At 37.7% G+C, this 17,723-nt stretch overlaps 1 protein-coding gene across 3 annotated transcripts; it reads left to right on the plus strand.

Moving 5' to 3' along the window:
- Positions 1-1,791: 1,791 nt before the first annotated feature.
- Positions 1,792-17,513, plus strand: LOC113679451 (uncharacterized). 3 transcript variants are annotated; one of them, XM_089207119.1, is made up of 3 exons: positions 1,792-2,278; positions 4,859-5,080; positions 16,809-17,513. In XM_089207119.1, exons 1-3 carry the CDS (start codon positions 2,126-2,128, stop codon positions 16,842-16,844), a joined length of 411 nt encoding a protein of 136 aa, XP_089063245.1. In that variant the 5' UTR covers positions 1,792-2,125; the 3' UTR covers positions 16,845-17,513. The 3 variants fall into 3 exon arrangements, with proteins under 3 accessions (XP_089063245.1, XP_089063244.1, XP_089063247.1); XM_089207118.1 differs by having other exon boundaries at positions 16,749-17,200; XM_089207121.1 differs by lacking the exon at positions 16,809-17,513 and adding an exon at positions 13,990-14,415.
- The last annotated feature ends 210 nt before the right edge of the window (positions 17,514-17,723 follow it).

Genomic DNA, 17,723 nt, shown 5'->3' on the forward strand with positions numbered 1-17,723 from the left:
CGATATCAAAAAACTAGAATCAAAGTAACCCCATCTCGTCCATTTATAGCAGTTAACAACTGAGAATAAGATCAAGTCTAAACGGCTTCTGTAATTTTGATGCGACCAGAAAAATCTCTAAACAGTGATATGATTCGTGAAGGATGCCTATGCATACATTGCATGCACATTTCTTGGTCTCAATTTGAATAACAACAGTTTGAGCAAAACGGTCGATACACACGATCTTATCTCAGCTTGGTGGTTACTGCGGTATGTGCATTAGCATCTTCTTAATTGGTGGTTCTTTTTTTCTTTGTTTTCGTTTTATGCACGATCTACCATGCGTTAGGTCACAAGGGACTCTTATAAGCTTCAACACCCTTCATTACGCACGTTTTGTACCTTGCACGTTTTTTTAGTTCAGTTTGCATCCAAGTTCAAGTTTTGCCGTTTCTTGTCTATGAAAAACGCCGATGAGGTTTGTATGTCTTGCCTGTAGGTTTTGTACCTTCGGCTTTTGTTTTCTAGTGTATTTGCAACATTTGTTGTTTCTTTTTTACCCTAGAACCGACTCTTGTGGAAACGACTTTTCCTTTTCAAACTTGACCAAGATTGAGTCTATCGTCGGTGAACTGTTCAAGAATAAAGTGAAACTCGTGTCCGCGAATTCTTGTGTGTGCGGATCTTATCTCAGCTTGGGTACTTTTCTGAACATGTTACGACATTGCACATAATAAGGAGAGAGAACAGTGTGCTCCCTTATTTCACATCGTTTTCCGTGAATTTCTTAAAAGACGGCTGGAGAGCAAAGGAAAAGAGTAGTTAATTGTACGCACACACTTCTGCCAAGAAAAACTTCCTAGAAAGGAACAGAAAAATGAAAATTATAAACAGTGACTGCAAATTATAGCCAGCTGAGTTCCCCATGGTGTGATATTTTCCACAAAGAACGATCGACTAAAACGACTTTGGAATAACTCGCATCTCTCAAGATGAGGTAAGACACAAAAATTAACTATTTTCGATCGTTTGGCATTTATCATTTTTTCAATCACAGCTCACGGAAAGGTCTGTTTTCGGAGATGAATGGGAGTAATCGAAAATCTTTTGATTGTCAGACACTTTAATTTATAATTAACGCAGGTTTTTCTTCTCTGTTCACTTACAAATGGCAAGGAAATTCACTCTAATTAGGTTCAAATGAGTGTTAAAAAATTTAAAAAGTTGTCATCGTTAAAATGTTTGTTCCCTTTAATGGCGCCTGAAAATCCTTTCTTTCTTCTGCCGTAAAACTGACGTTGAATGAGGAAATTTCTCTGAACTCGAGGGAACTATTGCAGATTCCATTGACTGAATTTCTTTAGATTCTACAACGCAATTTATGGACTGAGATCAAAGCTATGACCAAGTAGAAGTAAAAAGCGAAGTAGAGAGCAACTTGAGAGAAGGACAGAGTAAAACTGCTTAAAAAAGAACTCAAAAGGACATGATCTTTTGAGAATGTTTTCAAGGATTTCAGTGGAAAAACATGGTAAAATTTCCGCACAGCCCCATACTATTGTAAAACAAATCTGTTTTCCCAATGGCAATCTATTGTTTTTGTCATTGTTTTCTCTATCCAAGAACTGAATGCATAATGTAGTATGGGGCTGTGCGGATATTTTACCGATTTAGTAATGGTGACAGTAATTCATGTCGTCCAATTCGGTCTGTAATCATATGATTAATTATAGAATTGGACTCTAAGTGGACTGGGAACGGTAACGATATGACACCCATACAAGAAGTCAGTGCGCATGCTCGCCGCGTGACTCGATCGAAAATGGCGGAATGTTTCAGCCGAGCAGTGATACCACGGTATTCAGCTATCTTTTGCCTTCCTTTCAATTTTGTCGGTGTGGAAATCGACACCATAGTTTCATTTATTACAGAACAAGTGTATCGGATCTTTTAAAGTTCTGTTACCGTGCAATTCAACGATCGAACGAAACAGCCGACGGACCTGATAAGCAGACGTGGCATATACACCGATATCACGCACCGCCATTTTTGATCGAGTGCCGCACCAAAACGAGGGTGGACGGGCATGCGGTCATTTGGAGGGTTGCGTTACATGGAGTTTGAGTGGAAATAACTCGCAAATATGGCTCACGATCATTGCTGTGTAAATTACTGTACGAACGACAAACGAAACGAAAGTGGTCAGAATTTGTCGTTTTTCAACTTTCCTAAAAATTCTTCACAGAGATCGAAGTGGATTGCCGCGATAAAGCGAGATGAAGGGACGCTTTTTCAGGTGAGTGTCGAGTCGTGACTACAGCGAGCTGTCAAACGCACGTGTGCACTTTTGATATATATGTTCGGGAAGTTTTTCGATTTAAGACTCAGTTAGTTCCCGTCTTACTTGCTTCTTACACGTGAATTGCGTACTCGATTCATATCCATTATATGAAAGACAGTGTTATATGTAACTGGGCCGAAGATTGTTACAAAGCCTCCTGAGCGATATGTATGTAGCATGCGTTTAAATTTTGGATAATGGTAATTTAATATATATGTCTTGATTTAATATTTTTACTTGTTATTTTTGCACAGTTGTTAACTCATTATAGCTGGCATTTGTGCTGGGTTTGTGGCGTATTACCCCCCTGCAGGGCTGTCAATAATTTTTCAAGTAGGCAAGGAGATGAGAAAAGTTGTAGGGGCTTTAAGAATCTGCGTGGGGAAGAAGTGGGGAGGGGTAGGAATAAAGATTTAGGGAATAAAAAACCTTGTTGCAAATAGGCACCACAAAAATTTGAAAGGGTTTTGACAATCAATCATAATTTTATTCTGACAAAACAGCGTAAGCTGACATTAACAACACCTTCCTGCTGTTCATTGTGGGATAAGGAACTATAATATCCATTCACACAAAAAGAGCTTGCTTGACTAATGTGACTGACTAATAATTGCATGGCATGACTCATGACTCGTGACTGGTAACAGAGTGACTAGTCAGAGAAACGAATCGAACGAACAGAAAACATGGCGTTGCATATGATTTGGGCACATTTACTGGTTCACTCTTTCTTTCTTCTTTAATTTCTCAAAGCAACCTTGCTTTGTGAAATTAATAAAAGAAAACTGTCTGAGCTGATGTGCACAAGATAGTCTAGCTGGAGTTTTGTAAGATGAAGCTTTGCACTAACTGGGACCAATTGCATACAGGCTGTGCTAGCGGAGAAATTTTTGTAGACATGTGATTTATAGGAGAGAAAGATCAGTGGTTGTTACTTAGTACCATCTGCAAAAGTGATGGATGTCAGTAATCTCTGGCAGAAGTTCTCAGCTCACTTGCCAGATACCTTCTGAAAAAAAATATGGTGGAAATTGTTTTGGATTTTGGTTTTATCTAAGAGATAGTGCAGTGTTTTGCAGTTTGTATGGTGGAATTGCATGTTAAAATTTTTTAACAAACTCATTTGAGTAAAGATTTGATTGATTGTTCTATGAGTTTGACCAGAGTATTGTGAACTGATATCAGTTTGAGGGATGATTTATGTGCACTTATCTTTCCATCTGTGAAACTGACTAGTCAATACAGCACACAATGTAACAAAAAGCAGTGACCATATGCCAAAGAGTTGTCTCTGAGTTTGGATTGGGGTCACAGATTTAGTTATTTAGCTATAATCAACTAGCATGAAGCAATATTGATACTGAAGCACTAAATTCCAAAATTTTCCAATTTTTCGATATTTGTGAAGTGGAAAATGTAATAAAATGTGCAAAGAAAATTAGCTATTATTGATATGCCATTCCAGTACTTATAGTACCATCTTTATCCTCAGCTTGGCAGCAGTTTTTTTTTGGGTGAAATGGGACAAAAGTTAGGGGTGTGGCTTAAATGTAGGAACAAATATTTTGGCACCAAGTCTCCTGCCTCCAAAAGATGTACCTTGGAATATATATTCATTGTGACTGCAAGCTTCCTTTTTTTTTTTTTTTTTTTTTTTTTTAACTGAGTGAAATTAAGAGATATGCAGCAGTAAATTCCATGAATTTTGAATTTAGTGCACCATTATTCTGGTCTGTTAAAGTGTTTCAAAAAGCTAATAGCCATCAATCCAGGTGTTAATGTTGACGTAGGATTTTTCAATTGAATTAATCAGCCGATGACCTTTGACTGTCCCCACAACTCGTTTTTTTTGCATCAGATTGCAAACAATTGAAATTTGAAATAGTGTTGGATTTGTACTTAAACCATATAGTATTTTTTTGTTCAATGATACTTAGTATAAACTCTAAAAAGAAGTTTAAAGTGAAAATTTTCGTGTTAAAGGTGGGAAACAATTGAAAGAACTAAGGTGTTTTGAGTCTCCTTTGGTGAGACTGCTCCAAAAGCTTTCAAACTGGCTTGTTACTCTGTATGGCATACTGTGGCATTGTGGTCATTTTATTGTAAGCCAGCCCAATAAAAATTTGACAACTCTTTTTGTTAATGGGTTTCATTAAGACAGCTGTGCTATTTCTGATTGCAATGCACTAATTATTTCCACCAAAATTGATCATATGTTTGGGGTGGGGCCCATACGCTGGTTTGGCTTATTGGCAGGTAAATACAGTACCTTTTGCCTTTTCCCCTCGACACATCTAGGCTAATTTATGGATATATTTTGTGAATGTGTCAATGGGATTTTTCCAAAATCAGATTTGGTACATAAATTTAAGTGTAGGGATGTGAAGAGGTTAAAAATGTTTCTTCAGCAGAACACTTTTTGACCTGTTTGACTTATATATTTTTTATGATATAAATTGACTCAATCATAGACCAATAGAGCTCCATGGTCAACATGACAACAATATCACAGCATATTTTATGTTTCCCTTGCAGAAATTCTGGATTATGTTAAAAGAGCTCTTTTCTCCATGGGTAAACCAACTGATACTATGGTGGTATGAAATCAAAGGGATTGCTGCTAAGCTGATGGTTGTGTCAATTCTGCAAAGTGGACCTTCACTGTCATTTCTTCACCCTGCTGTTTTACAATATTTGTGTCAAGGAAAGCTATCATCAGTTAATCATGAAAGCACTTTAAAAGGAGCAGCAGTGAAGGTAAGTAAATAAATGCTCAAGTGATTTGCCATTGTTTTTAGAGGGGGGGGGTACCAAATATTTATCAGCCGTGATTCATTTCATAAATTCTTTGGATACTTTCCAAAATAAAATGCAAGAAAAAGTCATTATTCATTGCTAATTATTGCTAATTAAAGAGTAGGGTTATTCAAGTAACAGGAAACATTTTGTTTCTGACTAGCTATTTCGTTTTAAGAACGTTACTGATACAGGATTTCTGATATTTTAAGCAGTTGTAGAGCCATGAGTTTCAAGTAAATCCTGTGAAATTCAACAAAACCTGCAAAATACCACAAATTAAGCAATAAATCTTGCCAAATACATGTTGCTATAACGTATTTGAAACTGACAATATATTTGAACTTACCTGGGCTGGTGGAGCTATTTACTTGCCATAAAATTGCTAATTTTTCTTAAAAACATCACAAATCTGCTGGTTGTTCTGTGATTAATGTTGCAAAAAAGCAGACAGTGGTCACGCTGTTCAAAGCTTTGTCACTGGTGCATTTCTCAAGCACTTTGTTGTTAAATGAGCAAATGAATGTATCTGTTAAAAAGAACCTTTTGGTTAAATAAATAGCAAACTGTCTTCTATATTTCTTTCTTAGTGAGTCCAAATGAGTTGTACAATTTGTTTTTGTTTCTAAGGGAAACATGAATAAAATGTACCATATTCTCTTTCTGTGGTAGGTGTTTTGGTGTCTTTTTGTTGATTGCTGCCTACTGTGGCTTGCAAACTCTGCAAATTATGGAAGTGGAGTTTTGATGGTGCATGATGTAATCAAATGACAGTGAGCCTATGGTGTAGTGCAAATGACATTTGGTTGGGTACATGTCAGCCTCTCTCAGATTTAGGCTTTCTAACAAGGTGCAGAGTGTAATATTATTCAAAGAAGAAAGACTCAACAATCTTTTTTTATTAGGTGTATGCTCAAATCTTCAGGACTTACACTTAGGCTTCTGTGAATGTACGTTTCCCCTGCAGAGGACTTTGTGAGAAGTGTGAGCATACAATGTGGACAATTTAACCACAGTTGCAGCTTAAAACTTTGCTGAGGTGAAGGGTCATCTGGATTATTGAAAATGCCTGCATTTTCTGATACCCCAGGTTTAATGTCATGGCAAATAGTTGCAACTTCAGCATTCTCAAATTCACGTATTCAATATCCTCTTGATTTCCTCCATCCTAACTAATCATCTCAAGTGGTGCTCTCGATCCCAACATTTAGAATTCATTTTTTAATTCTCTTATATGCTGGTGTTCTTGAAATTGTCTTTCCGGTTCTGGCTTGCTTTTGCTCCTCTTCTTGTGGCCTTGAGCTTCTCTCTTTGCTTTTTTGACTTCTAACCCCATCATACAAGGGTTTCTTTCATTTTCACTTGTGTGCAAGAATGAACTGTTAGAGCTTGCAGACTCAAACTCTAGCAAAGTTGCATAATCACAAGAGGGTTCTGAAAACACTTCCTTTCCTCTTTTGTTGATCATAATTTCAATATTTTCAAGGCAATGGCCTTTTCAGTTAGCTTCTAATGCTTTCTGTAATCTTTTAAGTTCCAGAAATAACTCATATTCTGCACTGGCTTGTTCAAGTCTTTTGAACATGGTCTTGATTTTTACACTAAGCTCAAGCAGTGTTTTGGTACTTCCATGCTGTTTCAAAAGATTTTTGTTTACATTACTGTTGCCTTTCATCATGATAACTTGGTGTTAGCCATTTCCCTTTGGGATTTCTAACTGTTTGAATGGTTAGGCCCCAACAGGGATGTGTAATTTGTCCTCATCAGCACACTGCAAGTGTTTTACATGGTACAACTCATATTTCTTTGTTGACATCTCAAACACTTCTTACAACACCAAATTTGTATCATAAACATTCAATAGAAGGTACCAGACAACTTCAGTCTGCTACCAGTTGTTACAGATGTTATCACAGACAACTTTTTTACAACAAATGATAACTTCTTAGTTGCTTTATTTACAACAATGTGATGGTAATTTGAGATGAAGCAAGAGTGTTACTGTTGTAAACAGAACATTAATTTTCCTTGAAACTCACTACTATGAATTTCATACCATATGAACTGCTATCAAAAATTATTTAATGGGTCATGAAAAGATATGTTTCTGGATAGCTAAATTCATGAGCAATAAGTACTTGGTGAAATCCTTGCAAAGGTATGCTAAAGCCCAGGAATTCTATGAGGTTGTGAAAATTGGTCAATGGTTAATCCAACACTGATTTCATAATAAGGTCATTTTCGTGACCCTTGGAAATGATTCATTACAAATATGTCAACTTGGGTGTGCAGTATCTAATAATTATCACTGTGAATATTCTTCAACTTCTCATCCTATGTGTTGCGAGTTTAACTGAATAGGGAATGAGAAATGTAAAAGTAATACCTATCTTTTAGCAAATTACAATTAAACTATCTAGCTTTAAAACTGTTTTTAATGAAAGAAGTGCCTTTGGCTGCAGATAGTCAGAATCTAAACGAATAGATATTTAAAAAAAAATTAAGTTGAATTTATTTAGTTTTTCATAATTGTAATAACAAACATTTATATTGTGCTTAAAACTATGCACTTATTCAAAAGTGCTTTACATTACACCAATTACACCAAGTATTATAAACTAATATCATACACTTTCTTAAAGAGAAGGTCAGATAATTCTCAAACATAGCTAGGCTGTTACAGGATATGATTGGTTATGGCATTTACCAAAAAAAAGAAAAATAATACATGCATAAAGAAAATTTGACTGATGTAAAAACATATTGTTTTTAAAAAAATGTTTCAAGTTACTTTAGTGTGTTTCTTTTGTTGGAAACAATAATTTCTCTGGTAATTGACAATAGGGAAGCTGGATGAACAATCCACAGTATGTAGACAAAGCAGTTACATAGACGTGTTAATCAATGAGTATAAGGACTTCTCTTTCCCAAATATTCTTAGTCAACTCATGCTACTGAAAATGGAGTCAAATACAGGCCTGATCAACCATATTTCTGGTAAACAGGCTTACTCTTGGCCTGTACCACTGCAATGTTCATGTGAAAGGAACTACATGGCGTAGTCCTCAGTTGCAACTGTTAAAGGTGGTAAAACATTCGATAGAAGAGTAACAGTTTTTTGTCAAATTCTCTGCCCACCATAGACCAAACTTGAAGTCAAATTGTTCTTTTGTAAATACATTAAGAGCTGTCTATGCAAATTTCTCTGAAGCAAAGTTATTGAACAGTTTGTTCAACTACTCAAAACTTCTTACCTGATTCACAGTTGGCAAATAAACAATACTTGCTCTTCCTTTTTGGTGTTGGTTGAAAACATAAAGGCATTCACTGGGGTGTAGCTGTGCTTCAGTACTGTGTTGTGCAAACATTGCAGTGTTGTGCAAACATTGCAGCTACAGTTTGAAGGCATGCATGGAGAGCGGTTAGACCTCTTCATAGTGTGGTTCCAACTCTTTGAGGCCTTCATTGTGAAATGGATCTCTTTGTGTATTGTACAATAATAATAATGATAATAATTAATAATAAATATAAACAAATCAATCAAAAGTGAAATATGTTGACAAATCTGAATCTATAAATGCAGATTTTAAGTTGATAATGTTTACAAGCTGAAAGTGAAAATTTATTTTATGTATTAATTTATGAGCTGCATTTATCCAGGCTGGCAAGCTGGATTGAATGGGAGCCTGCATAGAATAATGTTTGTGCAAAAAAGTTCAGCAGTTCTGAACATAATATGTGAACTTTAAAGTCCAGGAAACAAGTATCTATGTTTGTAAGATTAGTCTGCAAACTAAGAGTGTCTCTAGCACATGTAATCCTGGAACTGTAAAGGTTTCCTAATGTTCCTGGAGCTTGATCTTGTTGCTGGTGTAGTTGTGCTAGTTGCACGGTCTGTGCTTGTCGATGATGAAGAAGTTTGTGGTACTGCACCTTCAGCTTCAGGTCTGTCTTCCTCTGCTACAAGCTTGGGCTGAGATGGTTTAATTGCCTGCCTGTTGTAGCGCAGCACTTCTCCACTCATTTCTACTAGGTAAGACCTGTCTGAGAGTTTCAGGTTTGGGTTAGGTTTGAGTCCTCCACTGGAGAGGACATGTCCCATGAACTTGGCTTCAGGTTTTCTGAGGTTCATGTTTGATGGATTTCATTGGCATATACTGTTTGAGAGATGTGCACCTCTTATACTGGATCCTTGCTTCTTCCACTGCCTGCTTGCTATATGGGTTATAACAGTGAAATAAATTGGCTGTTAAGCTCGCTAGGAATGGCCTTGGTTGGTAAAGTGTATCTCCGTCAGCAGAGTCGCAAGCTGGTATCTTAGAGTTATCTCTCAGATGTAAATATATATATTTATATCCAGGAGTCTGTTTCTTGGCATCACCTTTGCAAATTCGGGGTGCCCCAAACTTAAAGATGTTTCCAATACTCTATAAGTGATGACAAATAATGGATGCTCATGGCAATTACCAACCTCGAAAATAGTCTCCCTAAAGTCAGTTCTCTCCACAAGATGGGATTCCTTTTCCACTTGGACTTTGAACCGCAGACCATGCTGTTTGTAACAAAATTATGACAGATGTAAACAATGACATATCTTTTTGTAGATTACTAGATGAGTTATTATTAACAATCATAACCATTACAATCTCAAATGTGATTGTTGTATCTCCTGCTATATTCTCTCTTGTTATTATTCTGCAATCCGACAGTTACAGCAGCAAATCACACTACGTGCACTCAACTGAATCCGCCATTCACAGAATTGATTATAATAACCATAAAAAACAACCACTTACTCTAAAATTCTGAGAAGTTTCCACGAGAATTTTGTATTCTAAACAATGGCTCTGTGGATATCAAAAGCCCTTCTTGAAGAAATTTATTCCTTTTTCTCAGAAATTGTTCTGCTTTTGATTTATTGGTAACAAGACTTTGTGTTGTCCAATTTGTCAGGAGGTATTCTTCCTCTTTAGGAGTACTGTTAGTAGCATATTGAGGAAGGAGAGGGCAATCTCTCCTCTTTCCGCATTTCCATGTGCAGCAATGTATGAAGTACCGCCAGCTTTGTTGTGCAACTTCCTATCAAAGGCTTAACGCCCAGCAGTCAACCAAGGAAATATATCCCCGCATTTACATTTTAAATGTTGGGTTCATTAAGAAACCAGATGGCAGAGCCCTGTGTTGCCACTGTCGGAGGAGGTGAAACATTGGGAAGAAGAATAACCATTTGCTGATCTATGGCATTCTCTTCCCAATTAAAACCGCCCTTGGCATTGAATTGTTCCTCCTTAAATGTATTCACTGCAACCCACATGCACTTTTTTGAGGTAAACGAGTGTGGAAAACTTTGCTCAATTTCCCCAAACTGCTGTGTTGCAACAGTACCTCTTCAGCCTGTGCTTCCAACTTGCCTTCTTGAGGTCTCCATTGTGAAATGGGTTTGGGAAACTTTGTTAGCCTTCGTTTCCAGTGGGCTTTTCTTGCTCCATTCACTCAATTTGATGATGAATTTTTTCTTTGTAGTTTTTTTTCCATCTGCTTGAGGTTATTGCGAGATGTATTGATAACAGGGTGCAATGTTGAATTCTCCTGCGAGGTATTGCCGGTGGCAATTTCCTCTGTAGATGGCAGTTTAAAGGGCAAGTTATCTTTCATTACTCCAGACATTTCCATGAACTGGTACCATTCAAAAATATACGATAAAAGAGAAAACTTTATCTGATTTTAGATAAAGTGTTGATCAACTTTCAATCAGTTTTGCACTATGTGTATCAACAACAATTATTAGAGATGTGTACACAGTTGACACCCTGGAAGTGAAGATTTCTTGAAGGGAAGCACCTACCATATTTAATACTTTGTAAATTACTCCTTGTCTCCCCCTAAAACATTCTTTCAAAGACTCGCTTAAGCTTAGGGAGTAGCTTCATTTAACTGCCTAGTTTTAGCCAATAACTTTTGAACTGGTCAATAGATTCAAGTGTGTGGCTTATTTTGCAAGTTATGCCAATAAGTAACAACATTCTTGTGCACTGATGGTGGTCCAGTAAGAGATAATTGACTGTAGCACATTTCAACCAACTCTTTTAAAACCCCACTTGCTGTTTGCCAAAGTCTCTACAAATTTGCCCCTTACACTTCCAGGAATACACGGTGGCCACTTAAAGGATAAATAATTACCCTGTAGGTTCTGATGCTGGTTGCCTCAGGATTTTTCCTACTCTTAGCCCTTCTGCATAACCATGAGTTGAACCTTTCGTAGGCAAACATCCACGTACCACGAACAGGTCCAAATCTCTCAATCCCTTCAAATGAAGGAGGGTGATGCAGTATGTGATTTGTTATTACCTATGGTGAGATTAAGTGGGCATTTGATATCATACTTTGTCGGAACAGGGCTTCTGGTTCCCATAGGTCGGTCTGTTTGACTATTGGGTGTGTTGACTTGGATGGTAAATGCATAACCTTTGAGCTGTGAGATCCAGTGCTAGCAACATTGATCCAGTCATCATTTGCATCATTCACACGAGTGTTCCCAAACGCCAGGTGGTTGGCAATCCCAGCTTTTGTCTCATTGCATTCGGCATAGTCCCTGGCCGAAGGTACACTGAAGGTCTCAAAACAGCAACCCCAACTAAAGCTGACTTAATTTATCACACCATATATGCATATTTTCAATTTACACTAGCCTACATAAATATGGTGCCTGGGATTGCAAAGAAACTGTCTTACTGTGAGACTCTGAGATATAGAGTGATCATTTTTGCCCGAACCAGACATCTTCTTTGGCAGTTTTCGCCTGTGTTTCTTTCAGTTATCAGTTGTGGCGGCGAGAAATACGCCAAAAATTTGACACTTTCTGGAAGGGCCTGGGCAGAAGTCCTGTGGTTCATGCGGTCATTCAACAGGATTGTCTGCGCGCACTTCTACTTTTACGTTAGAAGAAGAAAATGGTGGTAGTGGCTAGCGACACGAAGTTTACTTGGGTAGGAATATTTTTCCTTTCTACTTGGATAATATTGACACATTCGCCATGATAAATGCAATTTTTTTTCACCTTACATTCTTGTCTGCACTTGAAATATTTATTTGGGGTGAAAGAAATAGCTTTGAATAAGCCTTGAAAACTCAAGGGCTTGGAAAATTGGATTCCCGTACAGTCCAAGAACAAACAAGTGATCACTTTAAAACTCTTTTGTTGGTCATTGATTTTAGCAGACTGGGTGGCTCCTACAGGAGCCGTTTTTGATTTGAGTAAGTAATACAGGGTTACTCAGATCTGGGCAGGGTGTCTGAGCTCTGCAAAGTATTTATTAGATCTTGTTTTCTTGTTTTGGCGTGGAGTCTCTTCCCTGTTCTCTGCTTAAGAAGGGCAATGAGTTCTTCTTTCTTAGTTGACTTTCAGTCATTGCTGGTGGCAATGGAGTAGCTGGTGGAACTGAGGTTGAAATTCTGGCAACTTTCTTTGCTGCCGCCTGCTTGCCACCATCAGTCCAATAGGAGCTGTCCCTCTTCTTATACTGCCACTTTACTCTTTCCATGTCCCGCAGCTCTTCCTGCCTTTTTTCCACAAGCAAAAGGTTTGTAGCAGCATTCCATCTGTTGATATTATGGTGAAATTAATGCCGCAAATCATCATTCTTCATCTCTGCACCGGTTGCGAAATTTTTTTGTCAGTGCAAATGACATGATTCATTGTTTTGCAGTGTATTTTGTGAAATGAACATTAAAATTACAATTATGACTGGCCTCTTACAATGTCCAACAAATACCAAATAATAAATTTATCTTGAGTACTATTGCAATGGATCACTAGAGTAAAGAAAAGATTTTTACCTTGGCCACTAAACATTTTAAGACTTCCATGGTTTTGCAACATTACTGGGACATGGTACACTAAGTTGTGCATGTGTGGGGTGATGATTATGGTCTGAGAATACCCAGGACCGGTGCCAGACATATCCATTATCTGTTTTCCCCACCTTTGTGCCTGCAAGAGTAAACAAACTTTTTTAGTTACATGATGATGATGAAAACCCTTTTAAAGTGAGAGTAACACATGTGCACATAATAACTAGAAGCTAAAAAACAAACAACTGACATGCATATACTTTTGACATTGAGGGGCATTGCAATAAGATCGAACCCTAAAATCTCCCTTAACCTCTTTATAACATACCACCCAGCGTCTCTGAGTGTCAGAGAAAACTGGGATATGGACAGTTGTAAAATCATCTGGGGTGGAAGGGGGTGATTTCACCGTGGTATTCTCTGGGGGACCACCATAATCGGGGAAACCACAGAGTTGCCTAACAATTTCTTCCCGGTAATCACTCAAAGAATAATGAGAGGGCCTTTTTAGAGCTTCATCGTCAGGAAACTGAGTCTGATGCTCTTTGAAAAGGATAAAGCCATTGACTACAGCCATGTCAATTAGGTGGAAAACCATATTTTTCCACCACTTCATGGTCTTATGTAGTACGGTATTTGTGGCTAGAATTTGATCAGGGTGGTCGACCCCATTCATGTATTTATTGTAATTAGCAATAACTTTAGGTTGTTGTACTTCCCTTATGGCCCACACATCATCATCCTTTCTTTTCCTGTTGACAAAACCATGATCATTAGCTCTCTCTATCGTTGATAACAATGATACTACTTTGCTATCCACCCACTGAAGAACCAAACAAGGAGGGTCCCTTACCCAACGCATAGCACCCCTCTCTTTATTAGGAACCCATGGTACACCCTTTTTTGAAGGTTGTGTTAGATCTTGTGCAGTATTTTAAATACAATTTGATGTCGAGCCATTCACTTATATCTATCACATCCATTGATTTCTTGAGAAGGAAGTTATCATTTTCTCCTAGAGGTTCTGTCTCAAGCTGTGGTGACTGTAGAAAGCTAGGGAACTTACTCTAAAAGCCTTGAAAGTTAGTACAATGTTTAAAATAATGGAGTTCATGCAAGGTAAGTAACGCTCGTTCCTATGGATTTTGCACCAAATGCAGCTACTGTTAGACGTTGCTCCTTTCATACCCATGGCTAGCAGAAGGAACTGTTATAAAAGTGAAACAGTGGAGATCAAACTGATGCCTGAAACTTTTATGAATCTAAAAGAATCATTTTTACCTACTTTATAAAGAGCTGATTTATTATTGAAGGTTAACTTTTGTATGATTCTTAACCTTATAATCAACTCTGAGGTAAAACTCTGGCCTTTTCTGTCTTTCATCAACTATGATGTAGCCCTTCTCAATTAGATTGTTTACATCCTTGACCACATTCACAAGTGACTCCTTGAGAGTTGCATATTCCTCTTTGCCCTTCACTATAGCTATTGTATGATTCCCTAAAGAAAAAGTACATGTTAATGTCATTATTTTGTTAACCTACAACAAAAGAATGGTATATAGTGTAACTGCACCAGACAAACATCTTTTGATATCTTCCACAAAGGCAAATGAGCAAACGAACAAATTGCTACTATGGGAAATCCTTGTTCCATCTCCTGATATTTTAACTTTCATTTTCGTAGTGCCAACTGCATTGTTCTTAACCTGTAAAAGAAGTAAAGTGTAGACTTAAGGCAAGCGAAGAAAATGCGTAAATGGTGGTCCCATAAGTCACTATTTTCTGTGGTATGTATGAAAAGGTTCATCAGAGACATACAACTTACAAAATTTCCAATTTCCAGAGAGGCAGTTCAGCACCTTGTGCTCTACCAGGAGTTCTTTGTACATTCCACTTCCTATCTGGAGTCCTTGCACAGCTCTCCTTAAGGTGGGTTTGGGGGAGGGCCTTTTCCACTTGGGTGAGCTCATGGTAACCCTTCAGTGAAAGGGAAAATCGGTCCATGATGCAAAGTATTGTTCTGATCTTCTCCTTTTCTTCTTCTGGAAGGCTCTCACAGGCCTGTATTTAGTCCCCTAAAATGAAATGATATTGTTATTGTTGTTACATCAAAGTTATTTTATATGCTGGAAATGTTCTTAAAGATTGATTTACATTTAGTTTTAAATAGGTGGTCCATCACATTTAAGGAGCCAAATATATTTTACTTTCATAGTTTTTTGATTTTCTAGTCCCCCAATTGTGTAATTTTTACAGCCTTACATCCTACTTATTTTGGTTGGAAAAAATCTTTATGACAGTGACTTAATTTGCAATTTTCAGAAGCAACTTGGCTTGCATTTTTCAGGCAATATTTGAGTTGTAACAATATCATGTAAGCAGTTACATATTACTGCTTTCAACATACTTGTAACTGTTGATTTGCTCGGTAACTCCTGTCTTCCTTTTGCAGAAGCAATATTTTCGGTATTTTCTGCAAGAAACAGCAAGAGACATCAGACACAAAACTTTTGTACTAATTGACATGGAAAAGACTGAAATTTGTTATTAGTGAAATTCTGTCAAGTTTTTACTGGAAAATGCCGTGAGGCTAAGGTTATGTTTACTAGTCGACCAGCCTTATCTTCAAGATTAAGCGATCTTGGCTCCAAACCGTAGGTCCCGGCGAACCTTCTCTCTGTGACCTACAAAGTGCCATTGAGAAAGCATTGTGTGATCTTTAGGAGATTTGGTGACCATTACAAGTTTTCACCATTTTTGGTCAATGTCTCAGTTCTAGTTTTTACAAAAAAGTAAAATTGTTATGTACCTCGATGGGCTCAAACTCCTCCAGTCCTTCCACCAATTGAGCCACTAGTTGCCTGAATTGTCTTTTCTTATTATTTCTGGCTGCAGATGTTAATTGCCAGAAGTCCTGTTTGGTGTTGTAGAAAACATTTTCAGTCTCTGCAATTCTCTGCTTTAGCAGCATTCCTTCAGGATTTGCTTGTTGAAGCTGAGTTACGACTTCATTCAGCTGAGTTGCAATGGAGTTGTGCTGAATTCTCAAATTGTGGTTCTCTTCCCAAAGACGCCTTATTTCGGCCTCATAAACCTCTGTAAGGGATGGTTGTGTCTGTGCCAGTGTGCAACTCTGTGCTCGCTTGTGTTGAAAATGAGTTAGAAAACTCCTACCGCTGACAGACTTAACCTTAAATTTCGACAACATTACTTAGCGAGTATCAGTCCTCAATGCATTTGAACGTTTTTCTAGTTGCCATCAGTTTGTGTCTTAAACAAAGCGATTGCTTTTAATAGAATGCTGATTGCTCTTTTGTTGTCTTCATCAAATGAAACAGAAAAAGAACAAACAAACAAAAACCTACCCACACATAAGATCGCCCCTAAGTCTGAAAAATGCTTGTATAATGATATTTAAACAGGAAGCTCTCTCACTCGTAGGTGATCTACAGAGAGGTCCTAATCCGAAATAGCATTAAATTGTTAAAAGTAAATAAAAATTGCAAATATTAAAAGAGTACAAAAGTAAGCTATAGATTAAAAGATTCAAAAGGTTATTTCTAAACTGACATACAGTGCCAGAGTTCTTCAAGTCACTGTCCAAGGCATTCCAGTCTTAAAGGCATGATAACAGGTTCTTTGTTTACCCCAGTTCTGTTTAACTGATATGCGTTGCCTGAGAGAGGAGCAAGTGCCTTGACACTTCTCAAAACCAGACTCTGCAGTAGAATGCCGAATGACATGCTTAACACTTCTCCACATTTTGATTTCCCAGCACTTGGGAGCAAGGAATTTGAAGATCTCATTGATTTGGCTGTTTCATCTTGGTTGGCAGCTAAACCTCGTCGCAAGTGCCCTTCAAAGATTTTGAACACAGCACCACCACCACCACCAGGTGCAGGATCTACAAATGAGGATGTTCCTGTGGTAATTGTACACGATGTTAATGTAAAGGCCACTGATTATGACGAGTAGTTGTTATGTTCTGTTGAACAAGAAGTAGAGGAAACCTCCAAAGCCTTGGAGCTGCCAGATTTAGATGCCAAAGATTCTTCTGACTATGGCTCTGACTTTGAGTTTTCTTAAACTTCAAAGAGTGTTATTAGTTTCTCTCTATATCAGCTTATAAGCTGGTGTTAACCTGTACTTGTAAGAAGAAAAGAGGCTCTGAGATCAACAGCAGTGTTTCGATGTAGCTGTGTAGTGAAATAAACAAATTCAACCAGAGTACCATTCTTGTTACTAAAATTAGATTAAGTATGCATTATTGCAAGAAGATTTCTCTTCCAGACTACAGGAAAATGCGTTTCTGGTAGACTTATGTTTTGAAAATTTCCTGGGGCAGTATGCCCCCGGATCCCCCCAGAGGTTTCGGGCCTTTGGCCTCAATTTTGAAGGGTACCTGCCTACTCACAACGCAGTGCCCTTCTACTTTAAAAGTTAATGAAAACCCTGCTAAGAAACAGTGAACAGCTTCAACAGGATTGTATGTTAGTACACATATATTGATCACTTCAATTAATAAATATCAATTATAATTAGTTAATTATATCACTTTATTGTGGTCTTAACTCAGGATCACCATAGATGCACTTTTTCCTCAAAGTACAAAAGAAGTGGCATTGGAGGTATGCACCAACTGCGCAGATCACTCGTCCAAAATAGAACACATCACTGACATGCGAAGGTGGACTTGCACCATAGACAATTTCTTTAAAACTGTGAACTAAATGGTAATCTTTTTCTTCGA

Source organism: Pocillopora damicornis, chromosome 5 (assembly GCF_964200805.1).
Source record: "Pocillopora damicornis chromosome 5, jaPocDami1.2, whole genome shotgun sequence".
NCBI classification, from domain to species: Eukaryota; Metazoa; Cnidaria; class Anthozoa; order Scleractinia; family Pocilloporidae; genus Pocillopora; species Pocillopora damicornis.

Excerpts from the sequence above, each read along its gene's own strand:
- LOC113679451 (XM_089207118.1), top strand. The coding sequence starts at position 2,126 with ATGGCTCACGATCATTGCTGTGTAAATTACTGTACGAACGACAAACGA. Across the intron at positions 2,279-4,858 it reads ATGAAGGGACGCTTTTTCAG|AAATTCTGGATTATGTTAAA; the intron begins GTGAGTGTCGAG and ends TTTCCCTTGCAG. Across the intron at positions 5,081-16,748 it reads TAAAAGGAGCAGCAGTGAAG|CACTTGGGAGCAAGGAATTT; the intron begins GTAAGTAAATAA and ends TTGATTTCCCAG.